The sequence below is a fragment of the Lolium perenne genome, chromosome 3 (assembly GCF_019359855.2).
Source record: "Lolium perenne isolate Kyuss_39 chromosome 3, Kyuss_2.0, whole genome shotgun sequence".
In the NCBI taxonomy this organism is placed as follows: domain Eukaryota; kingdom Viridiplantae; phylum Streptophyta; class Magnoliopsida; order Poales; family Poaceae; genus Lolium; species Lolium perenne.
The window spans coordinates 210,449,919-210,472,295 of NC_067246.2; the positions used below are offsets into that span (position 1 = coordinate 210,449,919).

General features: G+C 42.8%; 1 protein-coding gene across 1 annotated transcript in view; it reads left to right on the forward strand.

Annotated features, from left to right (window-relative positions):
• The window catches only part of LOC139838090 (uncharacterized), a 33,439-nt gene extending 17,001 nt beyond the window's left edge, over positions 1-16,438 (forward strand). The window contains exons 2-3 of the mRNA XM_071827442.1: positions 15,532-15,956; positions 16,097-16,438. Coding sequence (XP_071683543.1) covers positions 15,532-15,956; positions 16,097-16,438 — 767 coding nt within the window. The remainder of the gene's footprint in view (positions 1-15,531; positions 15,957-16,096) is intronic.
• Positions 16,439-22,377: the final 5,939 nt, after the last annotated feature.

The window sequence follows — 22,377 nt, forward strand, 5'->3', positions numbered from 1 at the left end:
CTGTCTTTGTTACTCTGCTGCTGTTATTTCGCTACTGCTACTGCTATAAAACTGTTACTACTGATAAACTCTTGCGAGCAAGTCTGTTTCCAGGTGCAGCTGAACTGACAACTCCGCTGTTAAGGCTTTCAAGTATTCTTTGTCTCCCCTTGTGTCGAATCAATAAAGTGGGTTTTACTTCCCGCGAAGACTGTTGCGATCCCCTATACTTGTGGGTCATCAAGACTATTTTCTGGCGCCGTTGCGGGGGAGCATAGCTTTATTTGGAAGTTCACTTGGATTGATATTGTTCGCTGCAAATTCTCCATCATGGGTAAACCTCGCGATACTAAGGTCGCCATATTACCATCCACTACAAGAAAAGGTACAACTCTGAGTACCTCTGCTGCTCTTGATTCACCATCTGTGATAAGTAAACATGTTTCACCTCCACAAGCTTCAAATGCTGGTACTTCTGTTGAATCTGAAAACCCCTCTTATAATTTTGATGATGCTTCTGCTGTGCTTGATAATGATGGTTCGTTAGGATCTTTTCTAGATGCTACAATTGCTAGGTCTAGACAAATTGAAAATACTGAAACTCCTAATGAAAATGCTGCTACACCTGTTAATTCACCTGAGTTTGTTGAATACTCTAGTGATGAACTTGATGAAGATTATGTGGAACTTGATGATGATTTTATTGAAAAATGCAATGCTACTACTGATGCAAGAAAAATTAAAAAGTTGCTTGCAGAACATACTGTTAGATATAAACTGTCTCCTGATCCTAAATTTGCCACATCTCCTATAAACATTAAGGATAAAGATTATGATTTTTCTCTTGATCTATCTCATATACCTATTGTTGAGAAAACACCCTTTTGTGGTACTGAAAAAGAAAGTGCTGTTGAACACATGATTGAGTTATCTACTCTGAGTAGCTTATTTTCTGATGATGTTAAGAAGCGTACTTACTTTGTTGCTAAAATCTTTCCATTCTCATTAAAGGATGACGCTAAAACTTGGTATAATAGTTTGCCACCTGATTCTATTAATAGTCCAAAAGAATTGCTTGATGTTTTCTTCCGTAAATACTTTCCTGCTAGTGCTCAACATATTGCTTTGCAGAGAATTTATAATTTTGACCAGGAAGATGGAGAGAAATTGCCTGAGGCTTGGGCGAGATTTTGCTCTCTTATTAGAGCTCGGCCTGAACATGATTTGGAAAAGCATGATTTACTTGATATATTTTATAGTGGACTAACCATTGAGTCTAGGGCATACCTGGATAGTTGTGCTGGTTGTGTTTTCAGGAAAAGAACTCCAGACGACGCTGAAGAATTATTGGCTAAAATAGGCCGGAATCATGATGATTGGACTACACCTGAACCAACCCCGACACCGATACTGAAGAAGAGGGGTATGATTAAATTAAATGATGAAGATATGAGGGAAGCTAAGAAGTCTCTTAAAGAGAAGGGTATTAAACCTGAAGATGTGAAGAATTTACCTCCTATAGAAGATTTATGTAAGATAACTCCCCCTTCATCCATGATTGAGGTACACTCTCTTCAACGCTTTACTAGGGAAGATATTCCGTATTCGAAACCTCCTGCACAATGCTTAGATGAGTTTGATAATTATATTGTTAAGCAAGAAAATTTTAATATGAGAGTAGAGAATCATTTAATGGAAAATTCTCGAGCTATTAGTGAATTGCATGATATTGTGGAGAGAACCTCCAATGATGTTAAGATGATTGTTAAACATTTTCATATGGTTCAAACTCAAATTGATCAACTCACTAAAGTGCAAAATGACTTGTTGGAAAATAATTCTAAAGAAAAACATGCTTATGAAGTAACAACTAGAGGTGGTGTTTCTACCCAGGATCCTATATATCCTGAGGGGCATCCCAAAAGAGTTGAACAAGATTCTCAACGAACTAAAACTAGTGCTCCATCTAAGAAAAAGAAAAAGAAACATAAGAATGTTGTAGAATCCTCTGAACCTGTTAATGATCATAATAGTATTTCTATTTCTGATGCTGAAACTGAAAGTGGTAATGAACATGATAAAGATAATGATAAGAATGATACTCCTGATAAAGAAGAGGTTGAAGAAGAACCTGAAAAGCATGCTAAAAATAAAAAGTACACTAAAGAAGATTTTATTGCTGAGAAACATGGTAATGAAAGAGAACCTTGGGTTCAAAAGCAAATGCCTTTTCCTGCTAAGAAATTAAAATCAAAGGAAGAAGAACACTATAGTAAATTTTGTGATTGGATGAAACCTTTATTTTTGCAAATCCCTTTGACTGATGCTATTAAATTGCCTCCTTATTCAAAGTATATGAAAGATATTGTGTCTAACAAAAGGAAAATTCCTAATGAGGAGATTTCCACTATGCTTGCTAATTACTCTTTTAATGGTAAGGTTCCAAAGAAGCTTGGCGACCCAGGTATACCAACTATTCCTTGTTCCATCAAGAATAATTATGTTAGAACTGCTCTATGTGATTTGGGAGCGGGAGTTAGTATGATGCCTTTTTCTCTTTATAAGAGACTTTATTTAGATAAGTTGATACCAACTGATATATCTTTGCAAATGGCTGATAAATCTACTGCTATTCCTGTTGGTGTATGTGAGGATGTTCCTGTTCAAGTTACTCAAAACTGCTTGATATTAACTGATTTTGTTGTGTTGGAAATGCCTGAAGATGATAATATGTCCATTATTCTTGGGAGACCCTTTCTTAATACTGCAGGGGCTGTTATTGATTGCAATAAAGGAAAAGTTACTTTTAATGTTGATGACAAGGAACATACTGTCTATTTCCCCAAGAAGACTGATAAAATATGTGGAGTTAATACAATTTCCAATTCAAGAACTGTCCAAGTGGGAGTTATTGATTGTCCTATATATGATCCTAAAGAAGGATATCAAACTATTATGATTGGATCCGCATCAATACAATATAAGGTAATATGATTGATTTGAGGTTTATTTCTTCTTATGACATGTAAAATTATTTGGTGGCAAGACTTGATCAACCTTGTTAACAAGTATATTTTATATGCATAGAAGAGCTAAACAACACTTCTTTCTTCCTCCACTTGATCTACTCGCTGTAGCACTTTTGTTTTGCAAAGTTCTTTAGTTAATTAGAGGTTTGAAAATCTTTTTCTGCCCAATAATAATAAACTTAACACCCAGAGATGTGCATTTTTCAAAGTTTTCAAAAATTCACAAAAATTATACCAGTAGTCCTATTTTTCAACGAGGCACCTGGGAACACCTGGGGATGACCAGTGGGGCACCCCAGGGTGGCACCCCACAGGCCGGCGCGGCCAGCAAGGGGGGCGCGCCACCCTGTTGTGTGGGCCCCTCCTTGCCCCACTTCATCATCTCTTCCTCCCATTCTCTTCTCTCTCCCGAAAAAACTCGCACCAGGTTCCTCTCACTCGCGTTTTTGCTCAAGAGCTCCAGATTTCTCGATCTCTTTGCTCAGCCCAGTTTGCCTACGAAATTTGGCACATTTACTATCCGGTATGTGACTCCTCTGATTATCCAAATAGAATTTTGTTTGGTGGAGTATATCTTGAATATTTTGCTGCTGTAGGTAACATGTTTAGTGAGCTTGCATGCTTGTTCTAAGTGGTAGAAAGTAGTTTTGATGCATGTTTAGTACTCTAGCAAGTTCCTATAGTAGTTTCCCTCAATTATATGTCACCAAATCAAATTTTATATTGTTTGTTGAAAATTTCAGAGAATGGAGTGGAATAGTCATCAACTAAATCAACAAGAATTGGAGGTGCAACAAGTTATGAGAGTTAACCGCGAGGAGGGAGTATACCCCTCTTACTACCCGTGCACAGATTTTATGAGAAGTGCAGAAATCTTGCGAGATGTTCAGGATCTAATCTTCCGTGCAGGATTGAATGATTTTATTGTTGGTGAACCATGCCAATATGCAAAATTGACCATGTCTGTAGTGCAGGATTTTGCATTCAATTGGTCTCAATCTAACCCCATGGTTCGGTACAAAATTTATAATAAAACTATCAACTTGCCTTTCAATGATTTCTGTGCAGCCATTAGAGTGCCGCAATGGGGATCGTGCGAGAAGATGAGGGGATCGCCGCAAGAGCTCTTGAATCTCTACAAAATGATTTGTCATGGAAGAAGCTTCTTAGAGGATGGTGGCAAAATTAGTAGTATTCAATTCCCAGCTATTCGTTACTTTGCTTATTTCATCACCAAGTGTGTTCTTGCTAGAAAGAATTCAAGTAAGTTATCTATCCAAGATTTAGCTTTCCTAGCTGCTGCATTACAAGGTGACAAGACTTATAACTTGGGAGCTTTGATAGCCTATAGACTTGCTACTAACCATGAGAAGGGAGGAATTTGCGGAGGTCTCATCGCCTCTCGTTTATTAGCTATGCATGGTGTAGAACCTCACCATCTTGATATTCAGCTTTCCGTAGAAAAACTTGATATAGTCTCCATGATTAAACATGAATTTGTTTCTGACTCGTCTAACCTGAGTAACCTGTTTTACAAGATAACATTTTATAAGAAAACTTGGAGAACAACTAAGAAAACTGAAAAGTTAGTACGATTGCCTGCACCTGTTCTGTTTAACTTTGATTCCAGGAAGAATTGGTCGATCCACGAAGGTGAACTGAATGCATACTTGGAGGGAGATGGCCACCAGGCAAGAGGCGGCACGGAGGAGGCCGAGGAACACCTCGACTCGTCATCCGATGCAGCGAGCTCCTCGCATCAACATTACGGTCATAAGGAGCCTCCACATTATTCTTCTGCACAAGAACCTTATTATGATCACGCCATGTACGATTTGCCGGCGTGGAACCCTGACCCTCGCTGGGGTTGATCTCCACTTAGGCTAAAGCCTAAGCTTGGGGGGAGGTATACCGGCATCACTCATTGTTTGCATATTATGGTTGCTGGATACTTGTATATACTTGTTTAGTTTCTTTGAGTGGTTTTCTAATGAGAGGAGATGATATTTGGGGAAGTGCTGCCTGAAAACAGATTCTGGGCTGTTACTAAAAAAATTAGCGCGAACAGCCAGAACGTTATTTTGAGTTGCAAATTTTCGTGCATGTTCCCAAGATTGTTATCTAACTTTAATTAGTTGAACACTTTTCGAACTGAGCAACGGAAGATTTTTGTAAAAATCGATTTCTGTACTGCTGTCAGGTTTTGGCAGATTTCTGCTATCCTGCTTTTCTGTGTTTCTTCTAGTTTTCATTCTCTTGTTTTTGTTTTGTTTCTTCCCTGAAACACAAAAAAGACCAAAAATATTTTTGTTGTTTCTCTTTACCATTTGTTATTTTGGTTTCTTGCTTTCATTTTGCTTTATTTGCTATCGTTGGTTTGCTATAAGAAAATCTAAAAAGATTTTGCTTTGTTTGCCTGTTTCCTTTTGTTCTTGTTTCTAACCCGAAAACACCAAAAATATTTGTTGTTCTTCTTTGGTTTTGTAAAGTTCATCATGGAGTTCAGTGGTCTTCGGTGGTTGGAGCTTGGTTTTCATTCCATATTATTCAAGCTACACAAGTGAAAGGCAATAATGACAATCAACAACAATCCGACTGTGGTGAGAGGCTGGTATGAACTCTATTTGTTTTCATTTTTGTACATATACTCATCCATGTGAGCGAGCTTAGTTGGTTCATGTGAGGTATATGTCATTTAAGAAAGTCTACTAGTTCATGGTCTCTCATGTTTAGCTCCAATTTATTAATATAAGTAGCATATCATAAATATTCGCTTGCATGCTTTATTCATAGATAGATATGACATTGTGGTATCCTCCTCTGAATAATCCACTTGAATCAACTTGGCACATGCTCACGCATGCATATGACTGAACAAAAGTCAATTAAGCCTCGATGATTTACTTCACCTCAGAGTTCTTGTATCACTTTTATGCCTCTGTTAATTTATTTTGCCGCAAGCATGATTATGACAGTTACTGCTCTCTTGATTGTCGCTTCCCAGTCTATTGCTAGCCTTCACTTGTACTGAGCGGGAACACTGCTCGTGCTTCCAAACCCCTGAAAACCAAGTTATTCCAGAGTGTCCACTATAAATACCTATGCATGGCATTTCAAACCATTCCAAGTAAATTCTCATGTGCTACCTTTAAAACCTTCAAAAAGCTTCTCAATTTGTGTTAATGTTTTATAGCTCATGAGGAAGTATGTGGTGTTTATCTTTCAATCTTGTCATTTACTCCGGACGGACTTTCACAAATGGACTAGTGGCACATCCGCTTATCCAATAATTTTGCAAAAAGAGCTGGCAACGGGGTTCCCAGCCCCAATTAATTAACTTTCATAAATTTACAAATAGACACTCCTCCATGGTATGTGATTGTTGGTCGGCACCCGAGGATTCGGTTAGCCATGGTTTGAGAAAGCAAAGGTGGGGAGGAGTGCCATCTAAATAAAACTAAAATAAAAAGACACTCCTTCATGGTATGAGATTGTTGGCAGGCACCCGAGGATTCGGTTAGCCATGGTTTGTGAAAGCAAGGTTGGAAGGAGTGCCACCCAAAAATAAAATTTCATGGGAGCCGCTCTTGGAAGTCCGGTTGATGAGGTAGTTAGAATACCCATTACCATTCGTTGACAACAACAAACACCTCTCAAAACCATTTTACTTCTGTCTTTATAAAAATGAAAAGCTCTAGCACATGTTAATCCCTGCTTCCCTCTGCGAAGGGCTATTCTTTTACTTTTACAATGAGTCACCATCCTTTCTTTGAGCACTTTCTTGAGAGCACAACTGTCATTCTTAGTATAATATGCTTGTCTCAAAATGTGATTAATTGTGGTATAACTTTGATGCTTTTATCTTTGATAATCTCCACTTCTAGTCTTTCCATGAACTTCGAAGGTGACCGGGCATTTATGTTTTGCTGTACAAATACGGGCAAGCGAGATACCACTTTATCATATCCTTTTATGAACATTGCAATCCTGCTTATAGACATGATTCATGATGCTTTTTATTAATTTGTTGGTACCTTTTCCATGATTGACATAGCTATTAGATGATTTTATTTGCATGTATCTTATTATGAATTGCTTAAGTACTTGCCATATCATGAGAATATTTACATCATATGAGCAAATGTGTTCGTGAAAGTTCTTTTATCGCACTCATTTGTTAACTGAATTGCTTGAGGACAAGCAATAAGCTAAGCTTGGGGGAGTTGATACGTCCAAAACGTATCTACTTTCCCGAACACTTTTGCTATTGTTTTGCCTCTAATTTGTGTATTTTGGATGCAACTAACACGAACTAACGCTGTTTTCAGCAGAACTGCTCTGGTGTCTCGTTTTTGTGCAGAAATCCAACTTTCAGGAAAATCCTCGGAATTTATGCGAAAGGTCATATTTTCCCAGAATACTGACGGAGCCAGAAGGGCAAGCCAGGTGGGGGCCCGAGGGCCCCACACGCTAGGCCGGCGCGGCCCAGGAGGGGGGCGCGCGACCCTATTGTGTGGCGGCCTCGGCTGGCCCCCGACGCCCTCCTTCGGACTACTTATTGCCTTCGACCTAAAAACGCACGGGGAGAAGTCGAAGTCGCGAGAAACCATCCAGTACGCCGCCACCATCGCGAAACTCCGTCTCGGGACCAGAAACTCTGTTCTGGCACCTCGCCGGGACGGGGAATTGGAGGAGATCATCGCTGATACGTCTCCGACGTATCGATAATTTCTTGTGTTCCATGCCACATTATTGATGATTTCTACATGTTTTATGCACACTTTATGTCATATTTGTGCATTTTCTGGAACTAACCTATTGACGAGATGCCGAAGTGCCAGTTCCTGTTTTCTGCTGTTTTTGGTTTCAGAAATCCTAGTAACGAAATATTCTCGGAATTGGACGAAATCAACGCCCAGGTTCCTATTTTGCCCGGAAGCATCTAGAACACCCGAGAGCCGCCAGAGGGAAGCCCTGGGGGCCCCACACTACACCCTGGCGCGGCCAGAGGGGGGGCCACGCCGCCCTATGGTGTGGTGGCCCCAGGCCCCCTCCGAGGCTTCCCTTCCGCCTATTTAAAGCCTCCGTCGCGAAAACCCTATCACGTTCGACGAAACCCACAGAAACCTTCCAGAGCCGCCGCCATCGCGAAGCCAAGATCTGGGGGACAGGAGTCTCTGTTCCGGCACGCCGCCGGGACGGGGAAGTGCCCCCGGAAGGCTTCTCCATCGACACCGCTGCCATCTCCACCGCCATCTTCATCACCGCTGCTGCTCCCATGAGGAGGGAGTAGTTCTCCATCGAGGCTCGGGGGTGTGCCGGTAGATATGTGGTTAATCTCTCTCCTATGTACTTCAATACAATGATCCCATGAGCTGCTTTACATGATTGAGATTCATATGAGTTTTGTATCACAATTCATCTATGTGCTACTCTAGTGATGTTATTAAAGTATTCTATTCCTCCTGCATGGTGTAAAGTGGACAGGGTGTGCATCATGTAGTACTTGGCGTAGTTTATGATCGTGATCTCTTGTAGATTGTGAAGTTAACTATTACTATGATGGTATTGATGTGATCTATTCCTCCTTTCATAGTGTGAAGGTTACGGTGTGCATGCTATGTTAGTACTTGGTTTGGTTGTGTTGATCTATCTTGCACTCTAAGGTTATTTAAATATGAACATTGAATTGTGGAGCTTGTTAACTCCGGCATTGAGGGTTCGTGTAATCCTACGCAATGGTGTTCATCATCCAACAAGAGAGTAGAGTATGCATTTATCTATTCTGTTATGTGATCAATGTTGAGAGTGTCCACTAGTGAAAGTATGATCCCTAGGCCTTGTTCCTAAATACTGCTATCGCTGCTTGTTTACTGTTTTACTGCGTTACTACTGCTGCGTTACTACTGCTTGTTTACTGTCCTGGGCAAAGCACTTTTCTGGTGCCGTTGCTACTTATTCATACCACCTGTATTTCACTATCTCTTCGCTGAACTAGTGCACCTATTAGGTGTGTTGGGGACACAAGAGACTTCTTGCTTTGTGGTTGCAGGGTTGCATGAGAGGGATATCTTTGACCTCTTCCTCCCTGAGTTCGATAAACCTTGGGTGATCCACTTAAGGGAAAACTTGCTGCTGTTCTACAAACCTCTGCTCTTGGAGGCCCAACACTGTCTACAGGAAAAGGAGGGGGGCGTAGACATCAAGCTATTTTCTGGCGCCGTTGCCGGGGAGGTAAGGTAAAAGGTATTCACATCCTCCGACTACTAAGCTATTTCCTAGCACTGTTGCCGGTGTGTGAGTGCTCGAAGCTATCTCCTTTAGATTCTGCAATTGCATCTTTTTGTTTCTTGTTTACACTAGTTAGGCATAATGGAAAACAACAAAAATATGAGAGATCTTTATGAACTTTATCTTGAATTAGGACATGATGTGTTTGAAGAGAGAATTAAAAAACCCATGGAACTCTATATGCATGCTAATGGGAATGTTATTAATATGAATGCTTTGAACACTATTGTTGCTAATGCTATGGAAAATTCTAAGCTTGGGGAAGCTGGTTTTGATGAGCATGATCTTTTTAGTCCCCCAAGCATGGAGGAGAAAATTTACTTTGATGATACTTTGCCTCCTATTTATGATGATTATAATGATAGTAGTCTTTTGTTGCCGCCTGTTATGGAGGATAAATTTGATTATGATTACAATATGCCTCCTATATTTGATGATGAGAATAATAATGATAGCTACTTTGTTGAATTTGCTCCCACTACAACTAATAAAATTGACTATGCTTATGTTGGGAGTAGTAATAATTTTATGCATGAGACTCATGATAAGAATGCTTTATGTGATAGTTATATTGTTGAGTTTGCTCATGATGCTACTGGATATTATTATGAGAGAGGAAAATATGGTTGTAGAAATTTTCATTTTACTAAAACACCTCTCTATGTGCTGAAATTTTTGAAGCTACACTTGTTCTATCTTCCTATGCTAGTTACTTTGCTCTTCATGAACTTGTTTATTTACAAGATTCCTTTTCATAGGAAGCATGTTAGACTTAAATGTGTTTTGAATTTGCTTCTTGATGCTCTCTTTTGCTTCAAATACTATCTCTTGCAAGTGCATCATTAAAACTGCTGAGCCCATCTTAATGGCTATAAAGAAAGAACTTCTTGGGAGATAACCCATGTGTTTATTTTGCTACAGTACTTTGTTTTATATTTGTGTCTTGGAAGTTATTTACTACTGTAGAAACCTCTCCTTATCTTAGTTTTGTGTTTTGTTGTGCCAAGTAAAGTCGTTAATAGTAAGGTTCATACTAGATTTGGATTACTGCGCAGAAACAGATTTCTTTGCTGTCACGAATCTGGGCAAAATTCTCTGTAGGTAACTCAGAAAATTATGCCAATTTACGTGAGTGATCCTCAGATATATACGCAACTTTCATTCAATTTGAGCATTTTCATTTGAGCAAGTCTGGTGCCCTTTTAAAATTCGTCTTTATGGACTGTTCTGTTTTGACAGATTCTGCCTTTTATTTCGCATTGCCTCTTTTGCTATGTGGGATGGATTTCTTTGTTCCATTAACTTCAAGTAGCTTTGGGCAATGTCCAGAAGTGTTAAGAATGATTGTGTCACCTCTGAACATGTGAGTTTTTGATTATGCACTAACCCTCTAATGAGTTTGTTTCGAGTTTGGTGTGGAGGAAGTTTTCAAGGGTCAAGAGAGGAGGATGATATACTACGATCAAGAAGAGTGAAAAGGCTAAGCTTGGGGATGCCCCGGTGGTTCATCCCTGCATATTTCAAGAAGACTCAAGCATCTAAGCTTGGGGATGCCCAAGGCATCCCCTTCTTCATCGACAAATTATCAGGTTCCTCCCCTGAAACTATATTTTTATTCCGTCACATCTTATGTGCTTTGCTTGGAGCGTCGGTTTGTTTCTGTTTTTGTTTTGCTTGAATAAATGGATCCTAGCATTCACTGTGTGGGAGAGAGACACGCTCCGCTGTAGCATATGGACAAATATGTCCTTAGGCTTTACTCATAGTATTCATGGCGAAGTTTCTTCTTCGTTAAATTGTTATATGGTTGGAATTGGAAAATGCCACATGTAGTAATTCTAAAATGTCTTGAATAATGTGATACTTGGCAATTGTTGTGCTCATGTTTAAGCTCTTGCATCGTATACTTTGCACCTATTAATGAAGAAATACATAGCTTGCCAAAATTTGGTTTGCATAATTGGTCTCTCTAAGGTCTAGATAATTTCTAGTAAAGAGTTTGAACAACAAGGAAGACGGTGTAGAGTCTTATAATGTTTACAATATGTCTTTTATGTGAGTTTTGCTGCACCGGTTCATCCTTGTGTTTATTTCAAATAACCTTGCTAGCCTAAACCTTGTATCGAGAGGGAATACTTCTCATGCATCCAAATACTTGAGCCAACCACTATGCCATTTGTGTCCACCATACCTACCTACTACATGGTATTTCTCCGCCATTCCAAAGTAAATTGCTTGAAGTGCTACCTTTAAATTTCTATCCTCCACCTTTACAATATATAGCTCATGGGACAAATAGCTTAAAAACTATTGTGGTATTGAATATGTACTTATGCACTTTATCTCTTATTAAGTTGCTTGTTGTGCGATAACCATGTTCACTGGGGATGCCATCAACTACTCTTTGTTGAATATCATGTGAGTTGCTATGCATGTTCGTCTTGTCTGAAGTAAGGGAGATTTACCACCTTTATGGTTAGAGCATGCATGTTGTTAGAGAAGAACATTGGGCCGCTAACTAAAGCCATGATCCATGGTGGAAGTTTCAGTTTTGGACATATATCCTCAATCTCATATGAGAAAATTAATTGTTGCTACATGCTTATGCATAAAAGAGGAGTCCATTATCTGTTGTCTATGTTGTCCCGGTATGGATGTCTAAGTTGAGAATAATCAATAGCGAGAAATCCAATGCGAGCTTTCTCCTTAGACCTTTGTACAGGCGGCATAGAGGTACCCCTTTGTGATACTTGGTTAAAACATGTGCATTGCGATAATCCCGGTAGTCCAAGCTAATTAGGACAAGGTGCGGGCACTATTAGTATACTATGCATGAGGCTTGCAACTTGTAGGATATAATTTACATAATACATATGCGTTATTACTACCGTTGACAAAATTGTTTCTTATTTTCAAAATCAAAGCTCTAGCACAAATATAGCAATCGATGCTTTCCTCTTTGAAGGACCATTCTTTTACTTTTATGTTGAGTCAGTTCACCTATCTCTCTCCACCTCAAGAAGCAAACATTTGTGAACTATGCATTGATTCTTACATACTTGCTTATTGCACTTGTTATATTTCTTTGCATTGACAACTATCCATAAGATATACATGTTACAAGTTGAAAGCAACCGCTGAAACTTAATCTTCCATTGTGTTGCTTCAATGCCTTTACTATGAATTTATTGCTTTATGAGTTAACTCTTATGCAAGACTTATTGATGCTTGTCTTGAAAGTACTATTCATGAAAAGTCTTTGCTTTATGATTCAGTTGTTTACTCATGTCATTACCATTGTTTTGGATTGCTGCATTCATTACATGTGTTTACAATATTATGATCAAGTTTATGATGGCATGTCACTCCAGAAATTATCTTTGTTATCGTTTACCTGCTCGGGACGAGCAGAAACTAAGCTTGGGGATGCTGATACGTCTCCGACGTATCGATAATTTCTTGTGTTCCATGCCACATTATTGATGATTTCTACATGTTTTATGCACACTTTATGTCATATTTGTGCATTTTCTGGAACTAACCTATTGACGAGATCTTTGAAGTGCCGCCTCTGTTTTCTGCTGTTTTTGGTTTCAGAAATCCTAGTAACGAAATATTCTCGGAATTGGACGAAATCAATGCCCAGGTTCCTATTTTGCCCGGAAGCATCCAGAACACCCGAGAGCCGCCAGAGGGAAGCCCTGGGGGCCCCACACTACACCCTGGCGCGGCCAGAGGGGGGGGGCCGCGCTGCCCTATGGTGTGGTGGCCCCAGGCCCCCTCCGAGGCTGCCCTTCCGCCTATTTAAAGCCTCCATCGCGAAAACCCTATCACGTTCGACGAAACCCACAGAAACCTTCCAGAGCCGCCGCCATCGCGAAGCCAAGATCTAGGGGACAGGAGTCTCTGTTCCGGCACGCCGCCGGGACGGGGAAGTGCCCCCGGAAGGCTTCTCCATCGACACCGCTGCCATCTCCACCGCCATCTTCATCACCGCTGCTGCTCCCATGAGGAGGGAGTAGTTCTCCATCGAGGCTCGGGGGTGTGCCGGTAGCTATGTGGTTAATCTCTCTCCTATGTACTTCAATACAATGATCTCATGAGCTGCTTTACATGATTGAGATTCATATGAGTTTTGTATCACAATTCATCTATGTGCTACTCTAGTGACGTTATTAAAGTATTCTATTCCTCCTGCATGGTGTAAAGTGGACAGGGTGTGCATCATGTAGTACTTGGCGTAGTTTATGATCGTGATCTCTTGTAGATTGTGAAGTTAACTATTACTATGATGGTATTGATGTGATCTATTCCTCCTTTCATAGTGTGAAGGTTACGGTGTGCATGCTATGTTAGTACTTGGTTTGGTTGTGTTGATCTATCTTGCACTCTAAGGTTATTTAAATATGAACATTGAATTGTGGAGCTTGTTAACTCCGGCATTGAGGGTTCGTGTAATCCTACGCAATGGTGTTCATCATCCAACAAGAGAGTAGAGTATGCATTTATCTATTCTGTTATGTGATCAATGTTGAGAGTGTCCACTAGTGAAAGTATGATCCCTAGGCCTTGTTCCTAAATACTGCTATCGCTGCTTGTTTACTGTTTTACTGCGTTACTACTGCTGCGTTACTACGCTTGTTCTTGTCTGGGCAAAGCACTTTTCTGGTGCCGTTGCTACTTATTCATACCACCTGTATTTCACTATCTCTTCGCCGAACTAGTGCACCTATTAGGTGTGTTGGGGACACAAGAGACTTCTTGCTTTGTGGTTGCAGGGTTGCATGAGAGGGATATCTTTGACCTCTTCCTCCCTGAGTTCGATAAACCTTGGGTGATCCACTTAAGGGAAAACTTGCTGCTGTTCTACAAACCTCTGCTCTTGGAGGCCCAACACTGTCTACAGGAAAAGGAGTGGGGGCGTAGACATCAATCGCCGCCATCATCACCGACGCCTCTCCATCGACCAGCCATGTTTCCCCCATCCATGTGTGAGTAATTCCCCCGCTGTAGGCTGAAGGGGATGGTAGGGATTGGATGAGATTGGTCATGTAATAGTCATAAGATTGTTAGGGCATAGTGCCTAGTATCCGTAGATGTTACTTTTATGATATTGTTGCAACTTGTTATGCTTAATGCTTGTCACTAGGGCCCGAGTGCTATGATCTCAGATCTGAACATGTTATTGATTCATGAAGATATTCATTGTTTATGATCTTACCTGCAAGTTGTATACACATGTTGCTGTCCGAAACCCGAGGCCCCAAAGTGACAGAAATTGGGACAACCGGAGGGGAAGGCGGTGATGTGAGGATCACATGTGTTCACGGAGTGTTAATGCTTTGCTCCGGTACTCTATTAAAAGGAGTACCTTAATATCCAGTAGTTTCCCTAGAGGCCCGGCTGCCACCGGCTGGTAGGACAAAAGATGTTGTGCAAGTTTCTCATTGCGAGCACGTACGACTAAATATGGAACACATGCCTATTGATTGATTAGTACTTGGATACCATTTTATTATTATCTGCAAATGCCCCTGCTTTGATTGTTACATGAGTTTCTCTCATCCATGCAACGCCCGTCATCCATCCCTGTGCCTACAGTATTTTAATCCTGTTGTTTACTATAATCACTACTGCTGTCTTTGTTACTATTTCTTTGTTATTTCGCTACTGCTACTGCTATAAAACTGTTACTACCGATAAACTCTTGCGAGCAAGTCTGTTTCCAGGTGCAGCTGAACTGACAACTCCGCTGTTAAGGCTTTCAAGTATTCTTTGTCTCCCCTTGTGTCGAATCAATAAATTGGGTTTTACTTCCTGCGAAGACTGTTGCGATCCCCTATAATTGTGGGTCATCAGAGGGCTGACGAGGCGACGACACAGTAGGGGGGCGCGGCCCACCCCCTGGCCGCGCCAGCCTATCATCTGGGGGCCACAGGGCCCTCCTCTGGCGGCTCTCGGGTGTTCTGGAAGCTTCGTGTGATTCTAAGATGCTGGGCGTTGATTTCGTCCAATTCCGAGAATATTTCCTTACTAGGATTTCTGAAACCAAAAACAGCAGAAAACAGGAACTGGCACTTCGGCATCTCGTCAATAGGTTAGTTCCGGAAAACGCATCAAAACGATATAAAGTGTGAACAAAACATGTAGGTATTGTCATAAAACTAGCATGGAACATAAGAAATTATAGATATGTTTGAGACGTATCAATGGTGCTGGTTACGTCGTACAGATCCATCTAGGCCATGGCAAGGGCTGCCCGCTCTCCGCGACCCGGAAGCTAACGAGGTGTTCCAGAGTTTGGCGGATTTCAAAGTGGGGGATGGAGAGAACACCCTCTTCTGGACTGACAGATGGATCAATGGGAGAAACGCTGGAGAGATAGCTCCCGAGATGGTGGCCCTAGTACCTACTAGGAGGAGGAACGCGAGGAAGGTGAGTGAGGCCTTGCAGGACGACACCTGGCTCTCAGATGCTGTAGGAGAGCTATCGATAGACGGATGGATGCAGTGCGCTTTGCTTTGGGAGGAAATGGAAAGGGTACCCCGGGAGGGCGGCAGGCCGGATCTGATCACTTGGAAGGGCTCGGCGTCAAGCAGATACACCGCGAGAGCGACCTACGACATGCTTTGCCAAGGGAGGATCAGTTGGGAGATGGCAAAGCCGTTATGGAGATCTTTTGCGCCACTCAAGTGTAAAATCTTTGGCTGGCGCTGAGATATAGACTTTGGACCTCAGATAGGAGGACCCGACACGGGTTGCAAGAACACTCGGATCCATGTCCTACTTGTCTTCAGGAGGAGGACAACGTCAATCATATCCTGGTGCAATGCCCTTATGCCAAGATGGTGTGGTTCGGATGCTTGAGAAGGCTGGGATCACAGCTACAGGAACCAAAGGAGAACACCAATCTAGAGAGATGGTGGACGGAGGCGAGGAAGAGGCTGCGGAGGGAGGACAGGAGAGGTTTTGACACGCTAGTTTTACTGATTGCCTGGACTCTCTGGAAGCAAAGGAACGCCAGGGTCTTTGGGAACCTACAGAGGCAGCTTTCCACGGAGCAGATGATAGACTCGGTGCTTGAGGAGTTCAGCCTTTGGTGGGCTGCGAGAGGAGGAGAGCGGAGAGGCATGCTGTGAGAGTAGGTTTCTAGGCTAGGTGGTGTGTGTGGGTTGGCCACGGATAGATGTACGCATCCGCCGTCGGTCTCTTGTATCTTGTTTGCTACCTTCTATAAAGATTTGGCACGCCGTTCGCGTGCCCGCGAAAAAAAGCGCGCGGTGTAGTCCACGCCAACTTGCGCGTCGTTCCATTGTTTCCGAGGCGACGGTGCGACTGTGCGAGGACGACCTGAGATCTGCGTCCGCTAGCGTCCGTTTCCGTCGCGCGGTGGACGCGAGATAGACCATTTTTATCCGCGCGTCCGTTTGCGCCTGGGGGTGGCCCAGCGGCCCGATGCATTTCCGCGTTTGCATCAATTATGAAGTTTTCAAACAACAAAATAAAGAATTCAACGAAGTCATAGTTATTACATTCAAATTTTGAAAAGTCTACAAGAAAATAAGATAGTATTCCTCTAGGCATGATCTTCATGGCCAGCCAATGTCCACTGATGCTCAATCAGATCTGTCTGCAGCTGTTTGCAGACGTTTTCGTCAGTGACTTCTACATTCATATGCAGATAGTCCTCCCAAGATAAAGCTCCAGGAAGTGGCGCAACCAGCTCACCTTGGAAATCCCAGTGGTTCTCATTGCGGCCATCAGGACGCTCGTTGTCAACGATCATGTCGTGCATGATCACGCACCATGTCATCACCTCATGCATGGTCTTCAGCGACCATGTTCTTGCCGGGTGACGGACAATTGCCCACCGAGCTTGGAGCACACCAAATCCGCGCTCCACATCTTTCCTGCAAGCCTCTTGCATCTTGGCAAATCTCCTCGTCTTCTCCGAGTTTGGATTACGGACAGTCTTCACCAGTGTGGCCCAGTCAGGGTAGATGTCATCAGCAAGATAATATGGCTTGTTGTATTCATTTCCATTGATCTCGTAGCTCACCAGGGGAGCTTTGCCTTGCATGAGCCTATTGAAAACTGGCGATCGGTGCAACACATTGATGTCATTGTTCGAACCGGCCATGCCAAAGAAACGAATGCCAAATCCATAAATCTTAAGATATGACAGCTTCAAGAATGACAGTCCGTCCCTCCTCATGCCCGCTGTACTGACCCTGCCATTCAAATGGACAGTTTTTCCACTCCTAGTGCATGCAATCTATGCTGCCAATCATTCCTGGGAACCCTCTAGACTCGTTGATAGACAGGAGCCGCCTTGTATCCTCAGCAGTTGGCTCCCTACAGTAATGCTGTCCGAACACGGCAATCACGGCTCGCCAAAACCTGTACATGGCCTCAAGGCAGGTGCTCTCACCCATTCAAAGATACTCATCGAATATATCAGCAACCATTCCATATTAGAGCATGCGAATAGCCGCGGAGCATTTTTGGTAGGAGGTGAAGCCTAGCGCACCTGTTGCATCGGGCCTGCATTGGAAGTAGGGGTCGTAGTTTCTGACGCCCCGTAGAATGACCAAGAACAGGTCCCTTGACATCCTGTATCGACGCCGGAACATTTTTTCCGGGAAGATCGGATTGGTGAGGTGGAAGTAGTCCTCGTGGAGGCGGGCCTGCCCTGCCACTCTGTTGCGCGGCAGGTTTTTGGAGCGCCCCTTCACAGAGCCCCGGTGCACCGGCCCCGGGTTTGAGGTGAACTCGTGGATCATGGAGGCCGCAGTAGTTGCCAATGTCTGCGTCGACTGATTGGACTCGTCGTCGGAAGAGGAGTCAACGACCTTCGCGCATAACTTCTCCACCATATGCCACATGTTCATCTGTGTGGGTACGAACTGTTGATCAATGGTCGCGCACAAATAGCGCCGAAAACAGGAGAAGAAACCTACCGGCGCAATTGACCGAACATGTCGTGGGCAGCGCGGAAGGGCGGCGCAACCGGCAACGTTTGGCCCGAAAACAGCCGACAGGTACGCGCCGGAGCCAACCCGAGTAGGATCCTACTCTCCCGCGCGGCGACAACGGAGCCGACGGCGAGTACTGCGGCGCTGTGGCGGGACATCGGCGGCTGGGGTTGGGGTGTTGGCGTCGCACTAGGGCAGGAAAGAAGGGGAAAAAGAAGCAAATCGAAGCGGTCGATTTCGCTGTCCCTGACTTGTGGGACCGGGTAAGAAATGGAGGACGCTCGGCGCGACCGCGGAGACGCAAACCTGACGCATATTTGGGCCAGATTTGCGTCTTCGCGGATGGCCCGGTCACTTTGCGTCGCCCCGCTGGAGCAGGGTCCGGTCACGACGGACGAAAACGGTCGCTCAACGTCCGTATGCGTCGCGCCGCTGGAGATGTCCTGACCGTCGGTACCCTTGTAAGGTTCTGCGTCAAGCAGCAGTGGGAGCAGGGCGCGGACGTCCAGAGCGGCTTTGTAGCAAAAGTCGACAGAACAGCGAGATGGCGGTGGACTCTGGTCGAAATCAGCAGAAACTCATGGCGAGAGGACGGAGGACTCGAGCCAGGATTTCTGGTAGTGCTTCGTTCTGGCGAAGGGGTCGTCGGAACGGCAAGAGGACGGACTACTCGAGCCAGGACTTTGTTCTAGCGAAGTCGGAACGGCCGATTCACTGCGAGAGGGCGGATAACACGAGCCAAGATTTCGCCGGAATGACGAGAGGACGGACTACTCGAGCCAGCGGAGAAGCATCTGCAACAGTGGAAACTCCTCAACCAAGCCCTGTCCGTGGCCTTCTTCCTGGCAGGCCCACGCTGGCTCCAGGACCCTCTCCTATGCGCACACGAACTGAGCGATCATTGGGCTTTCTTGTTTCCGATTGATTCTCCGCGCAGTATAAATTTTCTTCGGCAGCGGGCGGCAGTACGTGAGTACAACTGCTAGCACATACACTTACTACAGTATAATACATTAATGTATAAGAACACGTCCAGAAATTCAAACTATCTCAAACCAGTACAAAGGGAAATGACAGGAAAATGTCTTAGTGTTTGGATGCACTGAATTGGATCCAGAATTTCGGAATTGGAATTACCACGCCTAATTCTACCGTTTGGATGTGTGTTGAATTGTTCCGACGGAAACAGAACTAAATTCCAGCCGACCCCGCCTGAAACGTTTTTCTTCAGGGAACGATTCGGAGCCTTGACCCTCCGTATTGGTGTGGAATCGCTGCGTCCGCTCGTAACCCTTCGCAGACGCAGCCGGCAAGAGGCGAATCACTGCGCTCGTATCCGCCCACTTCTCCCTGGATCGTGGCGAGGTCTCTCCGCCCTATTCCCCGCCCTCTTCTCTCTCTTCGTCTCCCCGCCCGACCGTCCTCTTCTCCTCGTCCAGCCCTCAATGATTCCATCTGAAACCCTAGTTCAAAGAGAGAGCTGGGGACAGCAGCTGGAGATGAAACGGCGGCGGCTGGGGGTACTGGCGGCGGTAGGGGAATGGCGGCGGTGGTTTCCGGCCAATTTGTTGCGAGTATCTGGCCAGGCTGATCATGGAGCTTTTACAGAAAAAAAGCTTCAGGCCGTGTAGTTCATGGCTTCTGCCCATGTAGGTTTGGTCTCAGTGGCATCACTTGTAGTTCATGGCTTCTGCCCATCTAGGCCGTGTAGGCCGTAATGTTTTTCTGGTCAAAAGACATCACAAAGGATATTCTTGACATCGCTTGTTGTCGATCGTATTTCCTTCGTTTTGAGACTTTTACATCGCTTGCTGTGGATCCCAGCTCCGCCACTATTTGGTCTAAAAATGTTTACGACTATTTTGTGTCATGTTGTGTTGTTATTTCCGCCTTATTCCATTATTTTACTGTTTTAATATGTGTTCAAAATAATATATACAATGTAATATACGCATGCTATTTTTTATAGAGACGTCAAGTTTATATTGTCCAAACTCAAAAAACATCAAATTTCAAGGGTTGTACATCCAAACAAGAATTGGAATTGGGTACACCCTTTTATTTATTTTTTATATTATTATTGTGCAGGAGATGATGATATCCAAAATGCATGCTATGCTTCCTTTTGATGCTCCACGTATCCACAGTATGTTCCTACTCATTTTCTGCGGAGCTTGTTATTATGCATCTTTGTATTATTCTAGACCAGATTTTATCTTCAGGATACTATAGCTGGAACAAAAATCTCGTGGTGACCAAAAATTACTAGATTGACCTCCATAATGATCTTTTAGCATTGATGATTTTTTATGGCTGTCTTGTCCACCTCATTGTGGAATGGCATAGTAATTCTAAAAGTTTGCACGACAAGTAGCATATCAAGTATCAATGCTAAATCAGATTTCAATATTTCATCAACAGTTACGTGGCATGGAAATAATACTTTCTTGTTGACTTCTTTCCTTTGATTACTATACTATTCATTGTGGACAGTTAAGTGGCATGAAACTGAAACCATACTTTGTTGTTAGACTTATTTCATTGTGGACTGATTTTCCTTGTTAAGTTGAGATATTAGCATATTACTATATTTTGATTACTATTCATGTTATGGTGGTGTCTTTGGATTTATCTTAGCTCAGCAGGACAAAGACATGAAGGGTTCATCCTTACACTAGTTTGATGCCAGCTGCCTACGTTTACCAATATTTTTAATATGGTTTAAGTTCATGCAGATCTGATTTCATCAGTTTCAGTATACTTCATCAAGTCATGGGCTTTGGCTTCAATCCCTCAATTTTTCCTTTGCATGTGCTGTGCTGCTATGAAGCATTGTTTAGCAAACAATGTTTTGGGAATTTCCTCCCAGTATCAAGGTTTGTATTCATTAGTTATATTTGTGTATTTCTAAGAATTATGGGCACTTTCTGGGTGGTGTTCACTTCAGTTATGGTCTAAAGTTTTTATGTTCCAATACATGTCATAGATCTTGTTAGTGAAACTTTGGTGATAACATTGTCAGTGGGTTCCTTTTTAGTTTAATAGTTCAACTAATCTGATCTGCATTGTTATGCACAGCTCCTGTTCCCACCCGCAGATGCTGCCTCCATGCTTTTCATTGGTGACACTGTAATATCTGGTTAGTAATAGAATACAAGTTCTTTTGTTTCTGCCAAATTACATTTGCGGATTGTTCTTCTGAAACTTGAAATGGTAATAGATATTTCCTGATGAAAAAGTAACATCAGCTTCACTATGACTTGTGCGTGTCAACTTCATTTGGCATAATCGCCTGTATTTATAGTGAGACCTTAGTAAAATTTTCGCATCATTGCAGCTCTTTCTCTTGTTGGTCTAAGAGGACAAAATAGTATTTATCAGCATTTTCTTATTCTTGTAGGTCTAAGAGGACATTCTATCTTTTGTTTATTCTTTAGTATTAGTACTCGAGAGAAGTGCAGATTTGAAACTAGAACGTTTCCAATTCTTGTTCAGATGCATCCTGCTTGCTTTGCTGTTTTAGTTGCTCAGTTGCTATATATGGGATCCATGCCACTCTTTTGCTGTTGCCAGTATGATTTAAAAATAAATTGTGGCCCATGGGTCCGAGACAGTATGCACCAACAAAAACAAATTATATTTTGAAGTTTGAACTGCCTCTTGGATTAACTATTGTATTCAATTCTGCATATTGGAGCAATTGCTGCATCATTCAGCACATAATATGGATTTCTGCTTTTTGGTTCCAGGTATATGTGTTGCACTTGCCCTCTGTATTGCTGTGCCAAGAGGTAGCAAGAACAGTTTCTTTAATTACGCATGTTTGCGATACACTGTCAGCTTGACTGTAATTAACATCATAATGAACTGGTTTCAATCCACACATGTGAGTTATGCTACTTGAGTTGCACCTAATATTATCTTGAAAATAAAAAGGCCTTGTTCCATATGCTCGCCTCATCTTTTTTTTCCCAGGGTGGGGGGCAGCCTGCTCTACAATACGTTGCTGCTGGCGTGATTGATTTTGTTGCTGTTCACTGTTTGTGGAATGTAGAAGTAAAACAGGTAATGGTGGTAAATCTTCGCCATATTGTTGTTTGTAC